The sequence below is a fragment of the Abrus precatorius genome, unplaced genomic scaffold (genome assembly GCF_003935025.1).
Source record: "Abrus precatorius isolate BTA unplaced genomic scaffold, Abrus_2018 Scaffold6, whole genome shotgun sequence".
Classification (NCBI taxonomy): Eukaryota; Viridiplantae; Streptophyta; class Magnoliopsida; order Fabales; family Fabaceae; genus Abrus; species Abrus precatorius.
The window spans coordinates 7253268-7271599 of NW_020874406.1; the positions used below are offsets into that span (position 1 = coordinate 7253268).

General features: G+C 32.4%; 3 protein-coding genes across 3 annotated transcripts; all 3 read left to right on the forward strand.

Moving 5' to 3' along the window:
* Positions 1 to 1883: 1883 nt before the first annotated feature.
* Positions 1884 to 7395, forward strand: LOC113870491 (pyrophosphate--fructose 6-phosphate 1-phosphotransferase subunit alpha). The gene is made up of 19 exons (XM_027507077.1): positions 1884 to 2141; positions 2277 to 2449; positions 2557 to 2669; positions 2818 to 2892; positions 2980 to 3093; positions 3182 to 3249; positions 3442 to 3525; positions 3936 to 3989; positions 4118 to 4198; positions 4285 to 4378; positions 4472 to 4545; positions 4763 to 4873; positions 4972 to 5016; positions 5112 to 5168; positions 5660 to 5764; positions 5867 to 5983; positions 6118 to 6221; positions 6370 to 6535; positions 7035 to 7395. Exons 1-19 carry the CDS (start codon positions 2052 to 2054, stop codon positions 7161 to 7163), a joined length of 1854 nt encoding a protein of 617 aa, XP_027362878.1. The 5' UTR covers positions 1884 to 2051; the 3' UTR covers positions 7164 to 7395.
* A 1394-nt stretch (positions 7396 to 8789) lies between these two features.
* LOC113869030 (pentatricopeptide repeat-containing protein At3g48810) lies at positions 8790 to 11158 on the forward strand. The gene has a single exon (XM_027505134.1). It carries the CDS (start codon positions 8914 to 8916, stop codon positions 10888 to 10890), a length of 1977 nt encoding a protein of 658 aa, XP_027360935.1. The 5' UTR covers positions 8790 to 8913; the 3' UTR covers positions 10891 to 11158.
* A 1157-nt stretch (positions 11159 to 12315) lies between these two features.
* On the forward strand, positions 12316 to 18096 carry LOC113869031 (G-box-binding factor 1-like). The gene is made up of 12 exons (XM_027505135.1): positions 12316 to 12346; positions 13575 to 13676; positions 13774 to 13812; positions 13917 to 14006; positions 14093 to 14167; positions 14320 to 14495; positions 14569 to 14620; positions 14791 to 14818; positions 14988 to 15064; positions 16146 to 16223; positions 17268 to 17393; positions 17839 to 18096. The coding sequence occupies exons 2-12, from the start codon at positions 13620 to 13622 to the stop codon at positions 17914 to 17916; spliced, it is 876 nt and encodes a 291-aa protein (XP_027360936.1). The 5' UTR covers positions 12316 to 12346; positions 13575 to 13619; the 3' UTR covers positions 17917 to 18096.
* The last annotated feature ends 236 nt before the right edge of the window (positions 18097 to 18332 follow it).

Here is an 18332-nt window from a genome sequence, read left to right on the forward strand (position 1 = left end):
TGAGCAAGAGACATGGCCCATGCTTGCCCCTCTCGATTGTCTGTTTTTTCTGATGACATGTGGTATTTGGGCCCTAGGTTCTTGGGCTCCCTTTCATGTAATTGGGTTTTCTTTCATTATTAATAGAATTTTTGAAATTGATAAAAAAATAATTTTGTTACAATATTTGTACATCAAAAAGTATTTTATATTCTTTTTAAATTAATCGTTGCAATTTTTTTATATCTTAAAAATTTAAAAATATTAATATTTTTTTAATTAAACTACTAATTTTATTACAATATTAACAATTATTCAATGTGTAAGAAATGTACTGAATTTTCTCAAATACAAGGATACAATAATTTTTTTTTTAAAAAATTGCAAAGATAATTGAAATTACTGACAAACCTATAAAATAATTTGTTTTAAAAAACTAAAAACAAGTGATTTTAAAAACTACGGTAAAAATTGCAAAAAAAGAAAAGAAAAAGAAAAAGAAAAGAAGGAAAAGCGTGAATAGAAAAATTTAAAATGCGAAGCTTCACATTGACAGACAAGCAAGAAAGTGGGATATTTCCTTTTGTCTTGGGTCATATACAATCTCCTATATATTTAAATAAATTATGGTCTTCTAGATAAAATAAAAAAACACGTTTAGTCTAACAGTGGTCAAAGAGAAAAGTTCCCATTTACCGTTAACTTGTCAACTCAAGTATTTGCCATTCCTCAATAGGATGAATTTTTCGAAATATTCTATGATAGACGACATTTTTAAATTAAAAAACAGACCATAAATAATATACGTAACTTATGTCAAAATTCAAAAGCATTTGAGCTGAGAAGAATAAAAGTTATAACAGCTTGTTTAAAATAAAATAGGAGTTAATTTGGGAAAGGGAATTATAATAACTAAATCTTTAATTGTCTCTAGATGCATTGACCATGCTACACAAAGAAATTCTCCATTCCCTAGTTTTAAAACAAATGAGAAGATTAATTTATGAGTCAAAAATAAAAACCACATTTACCATTCACAAGTCAACTCAACTCAACACACGTGCCCCAAGATTGTGACTCACTTTGATTAATGAAGCTGTAAATTAACTACTAAGTATCTAGAATATAAAGTATATTTGTGTTTCCACGATAAAATATCTCCATCATGGATTGAAGACATTGGGTTAATTATATCAATTAATAATTATTTTTCTAATTATTATTTTATGCAATTTTAACCTGTCTAATATTGATTTTATTAAATACTATATTTTTAATAAAAGTTATTTTTATCAATTAATCTTATATCCTCTCTTATTGGTAATTTTCAAGATTAGCATTAATCAAATTATATTATATTTTGTTATAACTAGTTTTTATTGAAAAAGTAATTATCAATCATCCAATGTGTTGGTCTGGCGTGACACCGAAGCACAATAAATTTGGAGGTCAAATAAAATTGGGCACCAAAATTTGTGGGCACTGATTATTCCTAAGGTAAGGAATCTCAATCGAAGCATAATGACTTTTTGAGACCGAAAATCCAAAACGCCAACGATCATAATAATTTATACATGTAAAAAGTGAATATGATTTATTTTCTCCTACCCTTTTTTTTTCCACCTTAGAAGATGACAAAAGCATAAGCGAAAAGGGCATAAAAAGCTTAGAATTTACCATAAAGATAAGAATTAAAAAACTCTAAGAAAAAGTGTGGCGTCAACAAAGGGATGGTAAGGGTGAGCGAGAAATGAGGGAATATTCGAATAACAATAAGGTAAAGGGACCCGAATCCGGTGGGCTTGGTAGGTCAGTTATTGTTGGATACGTTTAAATGGGTCATTTGTTTTGAAGAAGCAAAGAAAAAAGAGAAGTTTGGTAGGTGCAACTTAAAAATAAAAAGGGTACCCTACCCAACAACAACACTAAACGTTCAACAACAACAACAACAGTTACACTCTCACAGTTGCTCTCATCAACAACGTTTGTAAACGTTGTATTCTGTTTCGTCAGTGCAGGCGTTTGTTTTTTTCTCTGTTGTTTCAAGCAAAGCATCCAAAGAGGGTGTATCCATGGATTCTGACTATGGTATTCCGAGAGAACTCTCAGATCTTCAGAAGAATCGATCTTTGTACCAGCCAGAGCTCCCTCCTTGCCTCCAGGTACTTGTGTGTGACCAGATCTTGTGTTTTTCAGTGTTTGATGGAGCAGTAGGGGCTACCAGGTTTTGATTTTCTTGGATTTGGGTGATGAACTTGGGTGGAATGGGATTGACCCTTTTTGTTTTTCTTGTGCAGGGAACCACTGTTAGGGTTGAATTTGGTGATGCAACCACCACTGCTGATCCCACTGATGCCCTCTCCATAAGCAGGGCTTTTCCTCAAACGTATGGACACCCTTTGGCTCACTTTCTCAGGGCCACTGCTAAAGTCCCTGATGCTCAGATTATAACTGAGCACCCTCCTATTAGGTAAGTATATTGTTAGCATGGTGATGTTTCCTAGGCATTGTTGTGAATCTCTTTATGGTACTTGTCTGTTTTGAATCTCACAACTTCTGTTGTTGTTGTTGTTGCAGGGTGGGAGTTGTCTTCTGTGGGAGACAATCTCCTGGTGGACACAATGTTATTTGGGGTCTCTACAATGCCCTCAAAATTCACAATCCTAACAATGTTTTGCTTGGATTTCTTGGTAATTTGCATGATCGGGTCATATATATTGATAGTTTGATATGCTTGTTTATCATATTGTATAAGTATTTGCTTTCACCCTAAAATTGAGATATTTGTTATTGTCAGAGTTAGTAACTACGTCTGCATATGCTTGTTACTTTCTCCAGGTGGTTCAGAAGGTCTATTTGCCCAGAAAACTCTGGAGATAACTGACGATGTTCTTTCCTCATACAAGAATCAAGGTTTGTTGTGCAGTTGAAGGTTTTGACATTAATCAGTCAATTATCTTATTAGCTCCTTGTTATAATACCTTGGGTGTTCTATCTTAGGTGGTTATGATTTGCTTGGGCGGACGAAAGATCAAATCAGGACTACAGAGCAGGTTAATGCTGCACGTACTGCATGCAATAATTTGAAACTTGATGGCCTTGTCATCATTGGGGGTATACCTAATCTTCCTGGACTTTCACATATGATTATCTTTACTTCTGCAGAAGAGGTTTCTAAATGTTGAAATACATTATCTTTCAGGGGTGACATCAAACACGGATGCTGCTCAGCTTGCAGAAACATTTGCCTTAGCAAAATGCCCCACGAAGGTATTTTTACTGGTTATTCTGGGTTTTGTCAATTTATCCACATAGATGTAAATGGGGGAGTTTTTAAAGCTTTATATTTGGGATTATTTACTCATTTTCATAATGTGTTTGTTTTAAAAATTATCTATTCTTTATATCAGTTGGTTTAGTTTCATTTTACAACTTATTGATTATGGTAGTTGGATTCTGCAGGTGGTTGGTGTTCCCGTGACTCTGAATGGAGATCTTAAAAACCAGTTTGTGGAAACTAATGTTGGTTTTGATACAATTTGTAAGGTACTTGTCATGTGAGGGTGAGATTTTTAATTTACATATTATTCTTTGTATTAACATATGATATAGCTCAATATCAATATATTTGCTCTTCTATATGCTTTATTTAGAAAACATGATTTTGTGAAGCTGATAATTTTGACATTATGTCACCTATTATAACAATTAACAAGTGACAAGGCCAATTTGTTTTGAATATGATAGGGCAGTGTGCATTAGACTATTGGGATATTGTTTTCCTCTATTTCAATATGTTTGATAAAATGATTGTGTATTCTCATTTGAAAGTTCCCTTCTCCTGACCAAAAAGATAGACTGATTGGGATAGTTGTGGCCATGTCAGCTTGGCAGATTATGTTCTGAAATAATGAGCTTTTGAATTGCCAGTGAAACTTTGCTTTTTGTTTATTCAGGTTAATTCTCAACTCATCAGCAATGTCTGCACTGATGCTCTCTCTGCAGAGAAGGTAATGAGTCCAATGTATCTTGCTTTTCTACGATATATTTTTGTGTGTGTATGAATACAGAAAAGTAAGCTTTTAATTTTCATTAATTTTATTTTCAAGTACCTTTCTGAATGAGTTTTCTTTTCCAGTATTATTATTTCATCCGTCTTATGGGACGCAAGGCGTCACATGTTGCTTTGGAATGCACCCTCCAATCCCATCCAAACATGGTATGTATTATTATCTTGCTACATTTATGGCTAATTGTGCTATTTATCCAATGTGACAAACAATTCTTTTTATATGCTTTCTGCAGGTAGTTCTTGGTGAGGAGGTGGCTGCATCTAAGCTGACCCTTTCTGAAATTACAAAACAAATTTCTGATGCAGTTCAGGCTAGAGCAGAGCAAGGTTTGAGTTATCTGAAATTCTGAAATACCTCTCTTGAGCCTCAATGATTCTTTTTGAGATCTGGTATCATATTCCTATGTTCTTTTTTTTAAGAGAAATACCATGGAGTAATCCTCCTTCCTGAAGGGCTGATTGAGAGTATTCCTGAAGTGTATGCTCTCTTAAAGGTAAGCTTCCTTCCTCAATAGTCAGGCCCCACCTAAACACAAGGCATTTAGAACTCTTGTCAATCAAATATTCATGCATATGTATCTGTCTATAAGCCATTGTAGACTGTTGAAGCTTCAGAAAATGACAGTTTCCTTTTTGACATTGATGTTAGCTGTTAACCTTACAATGGATACAACTTTAATCTGTTCTTTCCAATACTTCTTTGTACCTCAGGAAATTCATACTTTACTCAGACAAGGTGTTGCTTCTGACAAGATATCTTCTCAGCTTTCACCATGGGCATCTGCTTTATTTGAATTTATGCCACCTTTTATCAGGAAACAGGTAAACTCATCTATCATGTTGAAAATTGGCCTTGTGTCGATTCATCTCTGAATAGTATATGACAAAGAAAAGTCTGTCTGGTTTTTTCAATGCTGCAGCTGCTTCTTTACCCTGAATCTGATGACTCAGCACAATTATCTCAGGTAATGATCATCATCATGTGTTCGTTTGAATGGCTAGAAATTCAAAGCCTTTATTCATGTCTTTGTTCTTCTTCTTTCTTTGTAATGACATGCAGATTGAGACTGAGAAACTACTGGCATACCTTGTGGAAGCAGAGATAAACAAGCGTCTGGTATATATTCACTGGATCTCTATTCCATTCTGTCTGCTTTGCTTCTTTTACTTGATTCTCCACCATTATCATTGCATTTCTACCGATTTTTATGCATCATATATTTGTTGTGTCCTTTGCAAGGCATAGTATTACTGATCTGGGATAGCCAAGCTGTCATTCTTGTGCTCCTTCACAAGCTACTGCTAATTTTTCTACATTTTCTCTTGTGCTTTGTGAGAAACAAACATTTTATGTGGCAAAAATGAATTACACTTCTGCAATAGATTAGTACTGAATTGAAATCATCATGAAGGATCAAGGATGTGTCAGTTATGAATGATGTAATCTTGAATCACACCTCATGTATAGCATGCAATCCGGTTTGATTTCAATTTTTGTGTGTGTCAAAAGCACAATGGAGTTGGCATTGATTGCTTTTAGTAACTTGAAGGTCAATTGGCCACCTATTCTCGTGGATTGGTAAAGATATTTCTTTCTTCCTTTGACAGAAAGAAGGCACATACAAGGGAAAGAAATTCAATGCCATTTGCCATTTTTTCGGTTATCAAGCTCGTGGATCTCTGCCATCAAAGTTTGATTGTGATTATGCATATGTATGTTGATCCAGTTACCTTTCATTAGCCCCTATAATTGCTATATTCTGTAAGTGTTACTCTCATAACTCATTTGTTAATAACTATTTGATGTTATTGTAGGTTCTTGGACACATCTGCTACCATATTCTAGCTGCAGGTTTAAATGGATACATGGCAACTGTGACTAACCTGAAGAATCCTGTGAACAAGTGGCGATGTGGGGCAGCTCCTATTGCAGTATGTGTTTGTTCTTTTCATATTTTTCTTGTATTCCCTATTTAATGGTTAGTCATGATGGTTATGTATTATATGTCAATTTTTTCCACGTTAGAGAATATTGATGTATTTTGTCTGTTTGTGATGAACTTTAGGCTATGATGACTGTGAAGCGCTGGTCTCCGAATCCTGGTGCCACGTCAATTGGAAAACCTGCTATCCATCCAGCTACTGTGGACTTGAGAGGCAAAGCATACGAGTAAGACTTTTTGTCATGTTGTATGATGTGTATGTACCTGTATATGGAATAAAAGATTTAATTAAATATTTTAAGATGCAACTCCTCTTGGTCAATTATGTTAATACACTTGATTTTATAATTCTCTGATGCACAATCTTGGCTGCAGGATGTTGAGACAAAATGCAGCAAGCTTTCTTATGGATGATATTTATAGAAATCCAGGTCCACTTCAGTTTGATGGTCCTGGTGCAGATGCGAAGCCAATAACTCTTTCTGTAGAAGACCAGGACTACATGGGCCGCATTAAAAAACTTCAGGAGTACCTTGAACAGGTCTTGACAATCAACTCTTATAACTTTTAACAATCCTTGATTCTTTAAGACGTTAATGTTTCAAGTTGAAAATTTCAAACTAATTGATATGGTAAGTGAAGTATGACTGGTCATCCGAGTATGTGTTCGGAGTGAGTGAGTTTTTATATTTATGTTTTCAGTTCTTATAAACTTGGTAGATTTTGATTTATGTTTCTAATTAAATTTTATTCCTTTTTAGTTCCTATAATTAACAAAAGTAGTGTGTTTAGTCCCTCACCAGGGACTAAAATCAAAAGTATTTAACATAAGCGCATGATTTTTGTATTTTGTAGGGGTAGAAGACAGCTAAAATTTAATTCGGAACCAAAATCAAAATTTGTTAATTTGATAAGAACTAAGAATATGTTTAATCCTTTATTTTTTAATCAAAATCAAAAGTATTTAACATAAGCGCATCAATTTTTTTATTGTGTATAAAACTTCGATTCTCATGGAGTTTTTCTTCTTTTTGCTTCAGGTTCGAACCATTGTAAAGCCAGGATGCCCTCAAGAGGTTTTGAAAGCAGCTCTGAGTGTGATGGGATCTGTTACCGAAGTTCTAGCTGCAATGTCATCATCTTCAAGCAACGCCCTATCAGCCCTTTGAGAGTAACATATGGAAGTTGTATTCTTTTCAAAATTTTCTGGTGCAACATTTTAGCTTTTTGCATTCTATAGCCATGAAGTAGTTGATTGGTAATAAGTGTTAGGTCTGACATGGAGCATGTCAACGTGAGATTTTACTGTAATCAAAGTTTTGACTCTATATGTTCTTAACTGGGTGAGTTTCGTTTTCTAAAGACAGCGGTTCCATGTGGCATTGTTTGATAATTTAGCTTTGTGCTTCAGACATTGGAAAAATGGTTTGCACTTTTGAATGGAATTAGACCGTTAATAGTTGGGTAAAAAATTGCTTATCCACAAGCATAATATATTAATATTAGAAGTACGTTTAAGTTAATAAGAAAAATGGTTTGCACTTTTGGCTTTTAGTTATGATAAAGTAGTATATGGAAGGATATGAATAATAAGAAAATTGGAAATACATAATCAAATCAGCCTAATTCAATTTTCTTATTTTAGTGTTGAAAACTGAAAAAGAGCTTTTTTTAGAATACTTCAACTATAAACCAAAAATGTATCAGGAGAGAGTCTATAAAAAAATTGGAGATGATTGTAAGTTTTTAGTTTTGATTTTAAAATATAAAATTTATATATATATAAAAAACACATTCAATTAAAATTGACTTAAATAAAATATTTTTTTAAACTTATTTTTAACATAATTTTAGTGCATTTTTTTTATCAATCAATTATTTATTTACTCATTTCACATTCAGGAGTGATCTAGGGCAATGCATGAAGATTCAAATCTTCCATCTATTCTTCTAGGCTACCAATAAGTCCTTTTTTTGAATTGGGTTAACACTTTGTATACATTTAATACACGAGATTACATGCTCGAGCAGGAAAATTCTTCTCAAATGGAGTATAGTCAATTGCTCGAGTTTGACAACAGAAACCTTGGTATTACAGAGAAGAAGCACACGTGTTTCTGAATATTTATATCATTTAATAAATTTTTATATAACATAAGATCATTAAATTATTTTATATTATTTTTTTATTATGCATATTAATTTTTATGTAATTTAAATATTTGCAAATACATTATACAAAATTTAATATTTATTTTAACAAAATATGACACGTTGAAATAAAAGCAATGAAATAAAATATTTATTATTTTTTAATAAAATTTTATAAAAATAATATACTTAATAACAACCTTTAAAATAATGATTTGTTTGACTAATATAGTATGTATTTGTATTTTTAACTTATATATAAATAAAATCAATTGATACAAAGTATTGAACTTAAATATTTATTTAACAATAAATTTTCTTAAAATATAAAATTAATTAATTCAACTCACTTAAAATTTAACATAATTTAAATATTTATAGACATGTTATTTAAAAGTTGATATTTACTTATATTTTATTTTACTAATCAAATAAAATAATAAGATGGAGTATTTAATAATTTTTATTTTTTTTATAAAATTTCATAAAATTAATATACTAATAAGTATATAAGTTGGATACAGGATTATTCGGATCTGCATCTGTCTATGTATATTATATAATAAATAAATTTATTTAAAAAAAAATTATTGTTTTTCTTTACTTGGCGGCGGTAGAGAGCTTGTTAACGTAGAGCTAATGAATTGTGGGTCGTTGGACCCCAAATTATTCATGCACTTGATCTTCGCTTTCATCAAACTGGTCTTCGTTGTGTATGGTGGATTATCATTTCTAAGTCACTGAGGGCACACATTGAAGTTGAAAGCCATGTATCTGAAAGATGGGTGTTCCTTACTATTGAAAGTGCGTAAGCCTTCGATCCCCTTGGTGCTCAACACACCCCCAATTCCCAATTCCCACTTCCCACCCTCTCCCATCCATGAATCCCACGTTGCAAAATCGTTGAAACACGAGCCAGATGTTGCGTTGGCATTGCAGCACTTCAAGTACTTGGCCAATTCTAAAGCTTTCAAACACACCCAGCTCACATACCACATCATGATTCAGAAGCTTGGAAGAAACTCTCACATTGATGAGGTTCAGTACCTTTTGCAGCAGATGAAGCTTGAAGCTGTACCTTGCTCTGAGGACTTGTTCATATGTGTCATTAATTCGTATAAACGTGCAGGGTTGAGTGATCAAGCTTTGAAGATGTTTTATAGGATAAGGGAGTTTGGGTGCAAGCCCACAGTGAAGATTTATAACCACCTTTTGGATGCTTTGCTTGGTGAAAATAGGTTTAACATGATTGGTCCTGTGTATAACAACATGAAGGGTGAAGGTTTGGAGCCTAATGTGTTTACTTATAATATGCTTCTCAAGGCTTTGTGTAAGAATGGGAAACTTGATGGTGCTTGCAAGCTGCTTGTGGAAATGTCTAACAAGGGCTGTGCACCGGATGCGGTGAGCTACACCACTGTGGTGTCTTCTATGTGTAGGTTTGGTCATGTGGGTAAGGCAAAGGAGCTAGCTTTGAGGTTTGAGCCTTTGGTGTCTGTTTATAATGCTTTGATTTTTGGGGTGTGCAAGGAGAAGAGAGTTGAGGAGGCCTTTAATTTGATGAGGGAGATGGCGGAGAAGGATGTTGACCCCAATGTTGTTAGTTACTCCACTGTCATTAGTTGTCTTTCTGATATGGGAAATGTTGAGTTGTCTCTTGCGGTTTTTGGCCAAATGATTAGGAGAGGGTGTGGCCCCAATGCTCATACGTTTTGTTCCTTGATCAAAGGCTATTTCTTGGGAGGGAGACTGGGTGATGCGCTTGCCCTGTGGAATCTTATGATTCAGGAGGGAGTTAAGCCGAATGTTGTCGCCTACAACACTCTCCTGTATGGTCTGTGTTCGAATGGGAACGTGGCTAAGGCTATATCGATTTGTAATCGGATGGAGAATGATTTTTGCCAGCCTAATGTGACCACGTTTAGCACTCTTATTTTCGGGTTTACCAAATGTGGGAATTTGCAGGGCGCTTCTGAAATATGGAACAAGATGATCAATTGTGGTTGCCATCCTAATGTTGTGGTATTCACCTCCATGGTGGATGTCCTTTGTCAGAATTCTATGTTTAACCAAGCTTATCAACTTATCGACAAAATGGTTACAGATGGTTATCCTCCAACTGTTGTTACATTCAACACATTCATCAAGGGATTGTGTCGTGGTGGAAGAGTGCAGTGGGCAATGCATGTGCTTGATGAGATGGAGAAATATGGATGTTCGCCTGATATCAGAACATATAATGAGTTGTTGGATGGTCTGTTTCAGGTGAACAGATTCGGAGAAGCTTGTGAGCTTATAAGGGAGTTGGAAGAAAGGAAGGTGGAGCTAAATTCTGTCACTTACAACACTATTATGTGTGGTTTTTCTTATCTTGGAATGCAAGAACGCGTTTTGCAACTTTTGTGTAGAATGTTGATAAATGGAGTAAAGCCTGATGACATTACAATTAATACAGTTATTTATGCATACTGTAAGCTGGGTAAGGTAAGAACTGCCATCCAGCTTTTGGATAAACTTACTGCAGAAAAGGAACTGTGTCCAGACATAATAGCACATACTAGTCTTTTGTGGGGTATCTGTAATTGGTTAGGCATTGAAGAGGCAATCGTGTATCTAAATAAAATGTTAAATAAAGGAATCTTTCCCAATGTTGCCACTTGGAATGTGTTAGTTCGAGGCTTCTTTAACAACTTGGGTCATATGGGACCAATCCGCATTTTGGATGATATCTTGGGAAATGGCTAGTATGCAATTTTCAGCTTCTTCTATGCAAACTAATGGCCTTCAATTGTAGCTATTTGTAACAGCATACAACAGATGACAATGTCACTAAACTCCTAGTTTGGAGCAGAGGCAAGTGAGGGGATTAATGTGGTAGGAAAAAACACTTGGTGAGACATCATTGTTAGGATCCCAGAAACAGGTTGAGTTTCCAATGAGAGAGACAAGAAAAATTATTGTTTTGGAAGCATTTATTAAATTATAAATAAAGAATCCAAGGAGAAGATTCTCCATTCTCCGACGTGTATGGGTCCTCTGCCGTGAACTGCATAATTTCACGGGTTCAGTGATAATTCTAACCGTCTATGATGTTAAAATATTTATATTTGGAGCAATGCTATATAGTATGAAATTGTTTTTCATGATCACAGTACTGTTTTTAAATTTTTATATGGTATTTAAAAATAATATATACTAAAAATGAGATTATTTGAAAAAATTATAGAAATTATGGGTTCAAAAATTGCCTTGGTGCAGATACAGAAATTTAGAGATGGAATAACTGAAAATTATGAAGTACTGAAAATCGTCGTTAATGATTTTTTAAAAAATAGTTTTTAAAAAAAAATCTCCAGTCAATTTAAAAAAAATTAAAAACATGATAATTTTTTTTAAATGATAAAAATTTTGAACTGTTAAAAACTACCAATAACAATTTTTCAGCTCATTTTTTTTTAAATTGTCATATTCTCGTAACTTTTTTTAAAATGTCATATTTTGATATTTAAAGGGATGATTTGTTGTTGTGTAAAATAATGAAAAATATTAATAATATATTTTTTAGTATTATTTAAAACTTATTAAGAATATATAGGTACTAATTTAATTTAATGAGTTTCAATTATAATTTTACAATTTAATAAGTTTTTATTTTTATTCCTTTATTATTTTTATTTTTTAACTTTAAATAGTTAAATTTAGTTTTTTTATCTTTGAAAAATGTTTTAACTAAACTTAGTATTATTTAATTAATAAAATTGTCATTTGATAAATAGATTTTTAAAAAAAAAAAATCAACACTATCATCGCACAAAGACTTGATATTGACATCATATTTAGTTAGCAATATGTACGTATGAACATATAACAAAAAAAATAATAAGAAGAACGTATTAATTGCAGGTGTCGTAGATTATTAAGAGTGAGAGACACGGGTTCAATTTTATTTTATTTTTCACAACTAGAGAATATTTTAGAGAGGGAAAGGATTAAAGATAGATTATATATTATTGTGAAAATGATTTGAATCGAATCAATAATGATAGTCCAATTATATCGCGACATCTACATACAATAACAATACTTAACCATTATAACACAATTCAAATTTCGAAATAATAAAACTGTGGTTTGATATTTATTTTTGATACAAGACACTTGTACATATCTATATCTAGAGACAGTATTTCGCGCCACGCAGGTTTTCTTCCTTTCCTTTCTTTTTCGTCCTCTCTCTCTCTCTCTTCTTTCAGGGCTGGTAAGTTTGAAGCTTTTCTTCACTTTTTAGTTGCTATTTGCTTCTATTTTTTTACATTTGGTTTCCCTTTATTACTATTATTCAGTGATTCAAATAGGTTGATTGTGTTCTTTATCTTCCCATCTTCTCTTCTCTCAGTCTTTGTGCTAACTTTTTAGATTTTTTGGTCTTTTCTCCCTCTTCAGTTCGTAGCAGTATATGTGTGGATTTATTTTGTTGGAAAAAATTCTGACAATGCAATATTCATTCGAATTTGGATTCGCTTGTGTTCTCCAAAAACATGTGTCACCATCTTAGAGGGACCATCTTGGAGGGATAAATACATAATTTTCATTAAATTTAATTAGTGGGTCTTGCAATCAATCCTGGTAGATCATTATTTGATTAAAAAAATGTGTCTTTTTTTTCATCCACTATGATCGTATTACGTTAGTTAATAATACTAGATTATCGAAATTTTATTCATTCCTGGTACTTTTTTTTAATAACATAAATTCCGGAGTTTATTATTAAAAAAAGCCTCTTTCTCTTTTTCCTTTCTTTTCTCTTTGGTTAATAGAGGATTGTTTAACTGGAGGAAGGGTTCACCTTCAAATTTATGGTTGTCAATATCAAATTAAATATCAAGAAATAAAAGATTGAGTGGAAAGGAAGAAAAAATTTGCATTTTGTTATTTATTTAGTGGAAATAAGTTACGTTTATTTATTTGGTTAAATATATTTAGAGGGCATTTGGAAGACCTTATTTGGATCCATGAGAGTACGTTATGATCTTATAAAATTTTTTTAACGGACTTCAGGAAGCTTAATAGTCAAGTTTATGAATTAGTTCTCATTTGATAAAAAGGTTTTTAATAAGTGCTTAATTTAGCTGTTTAGTTAAACATATCCTTAATCTTGTTTTTTTTCAGTTAGAATGAATGAAACTTGATTAATCATTATCCGGTAATGCCAATGTAGGTGCCTTCTGTCAAGTAATTGATGAACTTGTAATGAACCAACCAAATTTTCCTTGACAATTATCCTTCTGTAGAATACAGATGGGAAACAAAAGGATTGTGCTTGAATTTTGTTTGTTTTTTTCTTTAGAACAACTAGCTCACATGTTTAAATGAACCTGTCCTTGTTCATCATTGGATATTTGTTCACTTGGAATTTTTTTTAAAAGCAGTTATTAAGGTGGGAGGCTACTGAGATCACAAGTTTTTTGAGCTTGATGGGGACAGAAAAATCTAATACGTTTGGTACACCTTACAATATGGTGCCTGAAGATGTCAGTAATAATGCCATGGCCATCTTAACCAATTTTCTCTTTCTGCAATTTGCTTATAGCTAATATTCTTGTTGATTTTGCTTTATCTTTCTAGCAGGGAACTCTTGGCGCACCGCAATGGACTACTTCTATGCAGGTGAAAAACATTCTCTGCTTTAACCAATTTGTGTTGGTATCTTGATCATGTATACTTGTGTTTCTCATGAAAACAAAATTGATTCCCTGCTTCTCTTTAAATAGGCATATAACGGGTCAGAGTCTACTCCAATTCCCATTTTAAGTCAACATGGAGCTGGTTCTTACATGTCTCTCTACATGTGGCCATATCAGGTAGTGTAGTGATACATGTAGCTTGCATTTATGACAAAGGGACAAGTTACACTCTTCATTTCCACATTCTTTGTTCTTTGGTCTAGGCAAGCAGCACGCTACTTCAATCTGATGCTTTGCATGATCCCAGCAAGCTGTCCAGTAAACCCACAGTAGCTGGGGTAATCCTAAATATTTCTGTCAATTTATTCATAGTAACTTAAATTATTTTTCCTTCCATAATTTCTGTAAAATTCAAGTTTCCAGTTGGTTTAGGTTTAATAGAATGTTCACTCACATTCTCATAGGATTAAACCTACTTGTTTTGGGTCAGGATGCTGCACTGGCTTTTTCAGAAATGGTATACAATACTTTTGGTGAACAAAATATGAATTCAATGAATGGATGTGCTAGAAACTTACAACCTGAAAGTTTAATTACTGACAAATCAAGAGAAAATGAAAATGAATCTTCAACACCACAAGACAGCAGAGATGTAGTGTCACGGAGGTACATTTTGTTTGTCTAGAGACCATTTTGATCACTTTTGTTCAAACCTAAATAAAAAATTATTTGTGCACAGTGCAACAAATGGAAGCAAGGGATCACAGGACAAAGACCGTGACACAAACAATGTATGTTGATCTTACACACACACATGTTCTCCCACTGCTATGTTTAGAACACTAAAAAAAATACTAATTTTCTAAATCTTAAATTAAAGATGCATTAGTTTATTCATATGTGTAGTTCAAGATGCTTAGAATCTGGCAAAACATGTTAAATGATATCCTTTCTGTTGCAGGATTTTCCTTCAGCTAAGAAGCTGCAATGTAATTTGATGCTTAAAAATGGTATATTCAAGGCCATAGATTTGTCTTTTGCTTATCTGAACAATGAAAATTCATGTTTTATAAACTGAGATCTGAGCAAGATGCACAGAAGGTGAAAACTGTAATGAAGTTCACGTTACTAAAATTCTTTGATCTTACCACTCTGCAGCAAACTCAACGGAACTGAATCATAATTTTGGGACAGGCCTAAATGCATCTGGCACTAATGCTCAACTTGCAAAATTGGTATGGTAAACTTCTATGGTTTTTTATACTATGTTTGGTTAGCTTTTATTGCTAGATTAATTAAAATACAAAAACAATCCACTTTCTAATATAACTTCTAATCCCTTTTAAATTAAGTTGTTGAACAATGCACATATAAAAGGTTTTGTTGATGTAATTGTGCTTTTGTATCTCAAGTTTACGGCTTTTAGTGCTAGTGATTAACTACATATTCAATGTTGAAATCTTGAAATATATCAAGAAAGAAGCTGTAAGAAAGAAAAAATCATATTGATCAGCTCCTCTTCCTTTTATTGTCTCCTCTACATATGCCATTTATAATTAGTATGGAAGAAAATATAACTAGTGTGAGAAAGGGAATTTATTGTTAATTGTCAGTAAACACAAATTATTTTATAAATGAAATGATTTTATATCTTAATGCACCACCTCACAAGACAAGAGTCCTTTCGGCTTGAAGTGTAGACAATTCATAGGTGTGTTTTACCTTGTGTTGAAACACAAATTTATTTAGAAGAATATCATGTGAAGGATCAACTCTCCTAAAAGCTTAAGCTCTTAGGTGAAGATACATGAGTAATTTTATATCTCTAACATTAATATTTAGCTCTGTTTTGGAATCACACACAAGATGCTCCTTAGCCATATTATATGGGTTGAGATTGAACTCATTGATTTTCCATCTTTAACTTTGTTATGTATACTCAATTTAGTTAACAACTACAGTTACGCCATCTATTTACTCCTATCATTAATCTACGTGCCAATAATACTACTATACTTTTTCTTATATTGCAGCTGATCCTGGAAGAAGTAACATCTTCAAATTATTTGAATTTTTTTATGTTTTATTTTGCATTTATTTTGTTCCTTTCCACATTTCATCCTGTCAATTATGAGCCCGTTCTGTGAATGCTATCTACATGTTATGTTAGCATTTTAGCTATAAATATGTACTGCATTGAAAATGATCTGGTCAATACATTTCAGAATGTAAATCCCTCCTTAAGGTTTCTCAGTTTAATTCTTACCCATGTGGCCATGTCTACTATTTCCTGCTGAGGTACCTTTCTTTTGACAGGAAAAGGATGAAATACGCAAAGAAAGGAAAAGACAGTCAAACAGGGAATCAGCTAAGAGATCAAGGATAAGGAAAGAGGTACATACTAGTAAAATAACTGTGCCAAGCTGCAGATTTTGTTGGATCTGATGTAACTATATATCTTCAGAATTACTATGAAAATGTTCTATACATCTCCTGTACTACTAAGTAAATGAATTGTTTTAAAATTTCCATCTTTTCTTTGGGCCTAGTTTTTTTTTTTTTTAATCCTTATTTTAATTTTATATTTATTTAAAAATATACGAAATTTTAGGGTAAATTAAAAATTGAACTTTTATACTTGTCATTGTTTTTCAGTTTAATGCTATATGAAAGAATTTTACATGATTTTTTCAAAAAATCAGTCTCCACCATTTATTGAGATTATAATGGTTTTAGAGTACTTTTCCATAGGGATTATATTGAAAAATGTTGTTAGGTGTGGGTACCAAATGTAGCGATATTTTCATACAGGGACCAAAATGTTTTCTTTTGCATAGGAACTAAAACGAAAAATGTTGTTAGGTATAAAGACTAACATAATACCATTGTAATGGACTCAATTTTTAATTTAACCTAAAAATTATGATGATCTAAATATAATTAAATAATTGAATAACGTATAAATACTACTCCTATTCCTAGTTACTTGTCCAAAGAGAGGAGAGAAAGAGATCCGTTAATGTGTCATTCATTATTGTGGTGTAGAAATGTGACACATTGCTTGTTTGTTTTTTTTTACTAAAAATTACAGAAGATAAATGAATTCTGTTTTCTTCTGCTATTTTTGTGTTCTAGAGCATACGTCAGAAGACATTAGATCTAAGTTTTCTTGTTGATATTAGTCTCACAAAACTTGTCTATACTTCTCATGATGCCGATGATAAGTTGTCACGTATTGAGAATGGATGCATGGTCTAATTTTCAGAAAAGTAAGCTAATAAATTCATGATAAACATACAATACATTGTCAAAATCACTTATCTTGATTTTTGGAACATGGTAATAGGAACTTGGCTCTCTTATCAGCTAAATCATATCTTTGATGAGCACTTGGAAATAGTAAATTTCATGTGATGTTTTCATTACTTGTTTCTTCAGAAGGAATGTGACGAGCTACATAATAACATTAGAATTCTCAAGGATGAAAACTCTTTGCTAACACAAAGGCTGGTGAGTCTTTCTGAAGACTGTATGGAGCTTTGCAACGAGAATGATTTCATAGAGGTCCGTTGTTTAAACTCTACTTTCTATTTATTTAACTATTTACGGTTCATTCAATTGAAGTAAATAGGTTCTACCAAAAGAGAAGGTTGATGTCAACGAATCTTAGTTTTGTTTATCTTGGTTCTCATGTAACCCATTTAATATGGAACTTTATAACTTGTATCTGAGTTCAGTATAATCTCTCTAACCAAAAGCCTCTTGAATATGGTTTTTACTCGGATTTAATCAACAATCACCAACCTAATTTATTATAAGTATGAATAGACAGTCGAAAGTGCCAATAATATCACATTTGGAGTTGGTTTTCTAGATAATAGTTATTTATTCACCAGCTTTGATTTATTTGGAAGTTAATAACGAACATCGAGTTGTTGATGAATTATGTATTTTGGTGCATTTATTTGCAAGATTACTACTAATTTGAGTATCATTTGTTGGGGAACAGGAACAACTGGTTGAGATATATGGACCAGAATCAATAGCCGATTTATTGCCTTTAAAGCCTGCCTCTGTTACTGGTTAAGGGAGGAAGCATCTTACAACTTATCAGAATATATAATTTCATTTTTTTATTTTGTTACAATTATTAAAATAAAAGATGTGGTAATAATAATCATAGATAAAGGTGGAATAAGGTACTGATTATTCCTCAATTAATCACATTTAAATTTCCGATTGAATCAATTATAATTTTTTTATAAATTTACTCAAATGTTCAGCTATGTAACTATGTTATTTAAAATTTTTTATGCTAATATAAGTTTGGACATAAATCCAATTCAAACTTGGATTTTATTGAACAAGACTCGACATCAAGTATAAAACTTGCTTATTACATTGTTTAATAGTAGCTTTTTATAAAATTTGAAACAAACTAATCCTATGGATAATTTAAAAATTATGATATATTAACTTTATAAAATTTCATATAAAATAAAT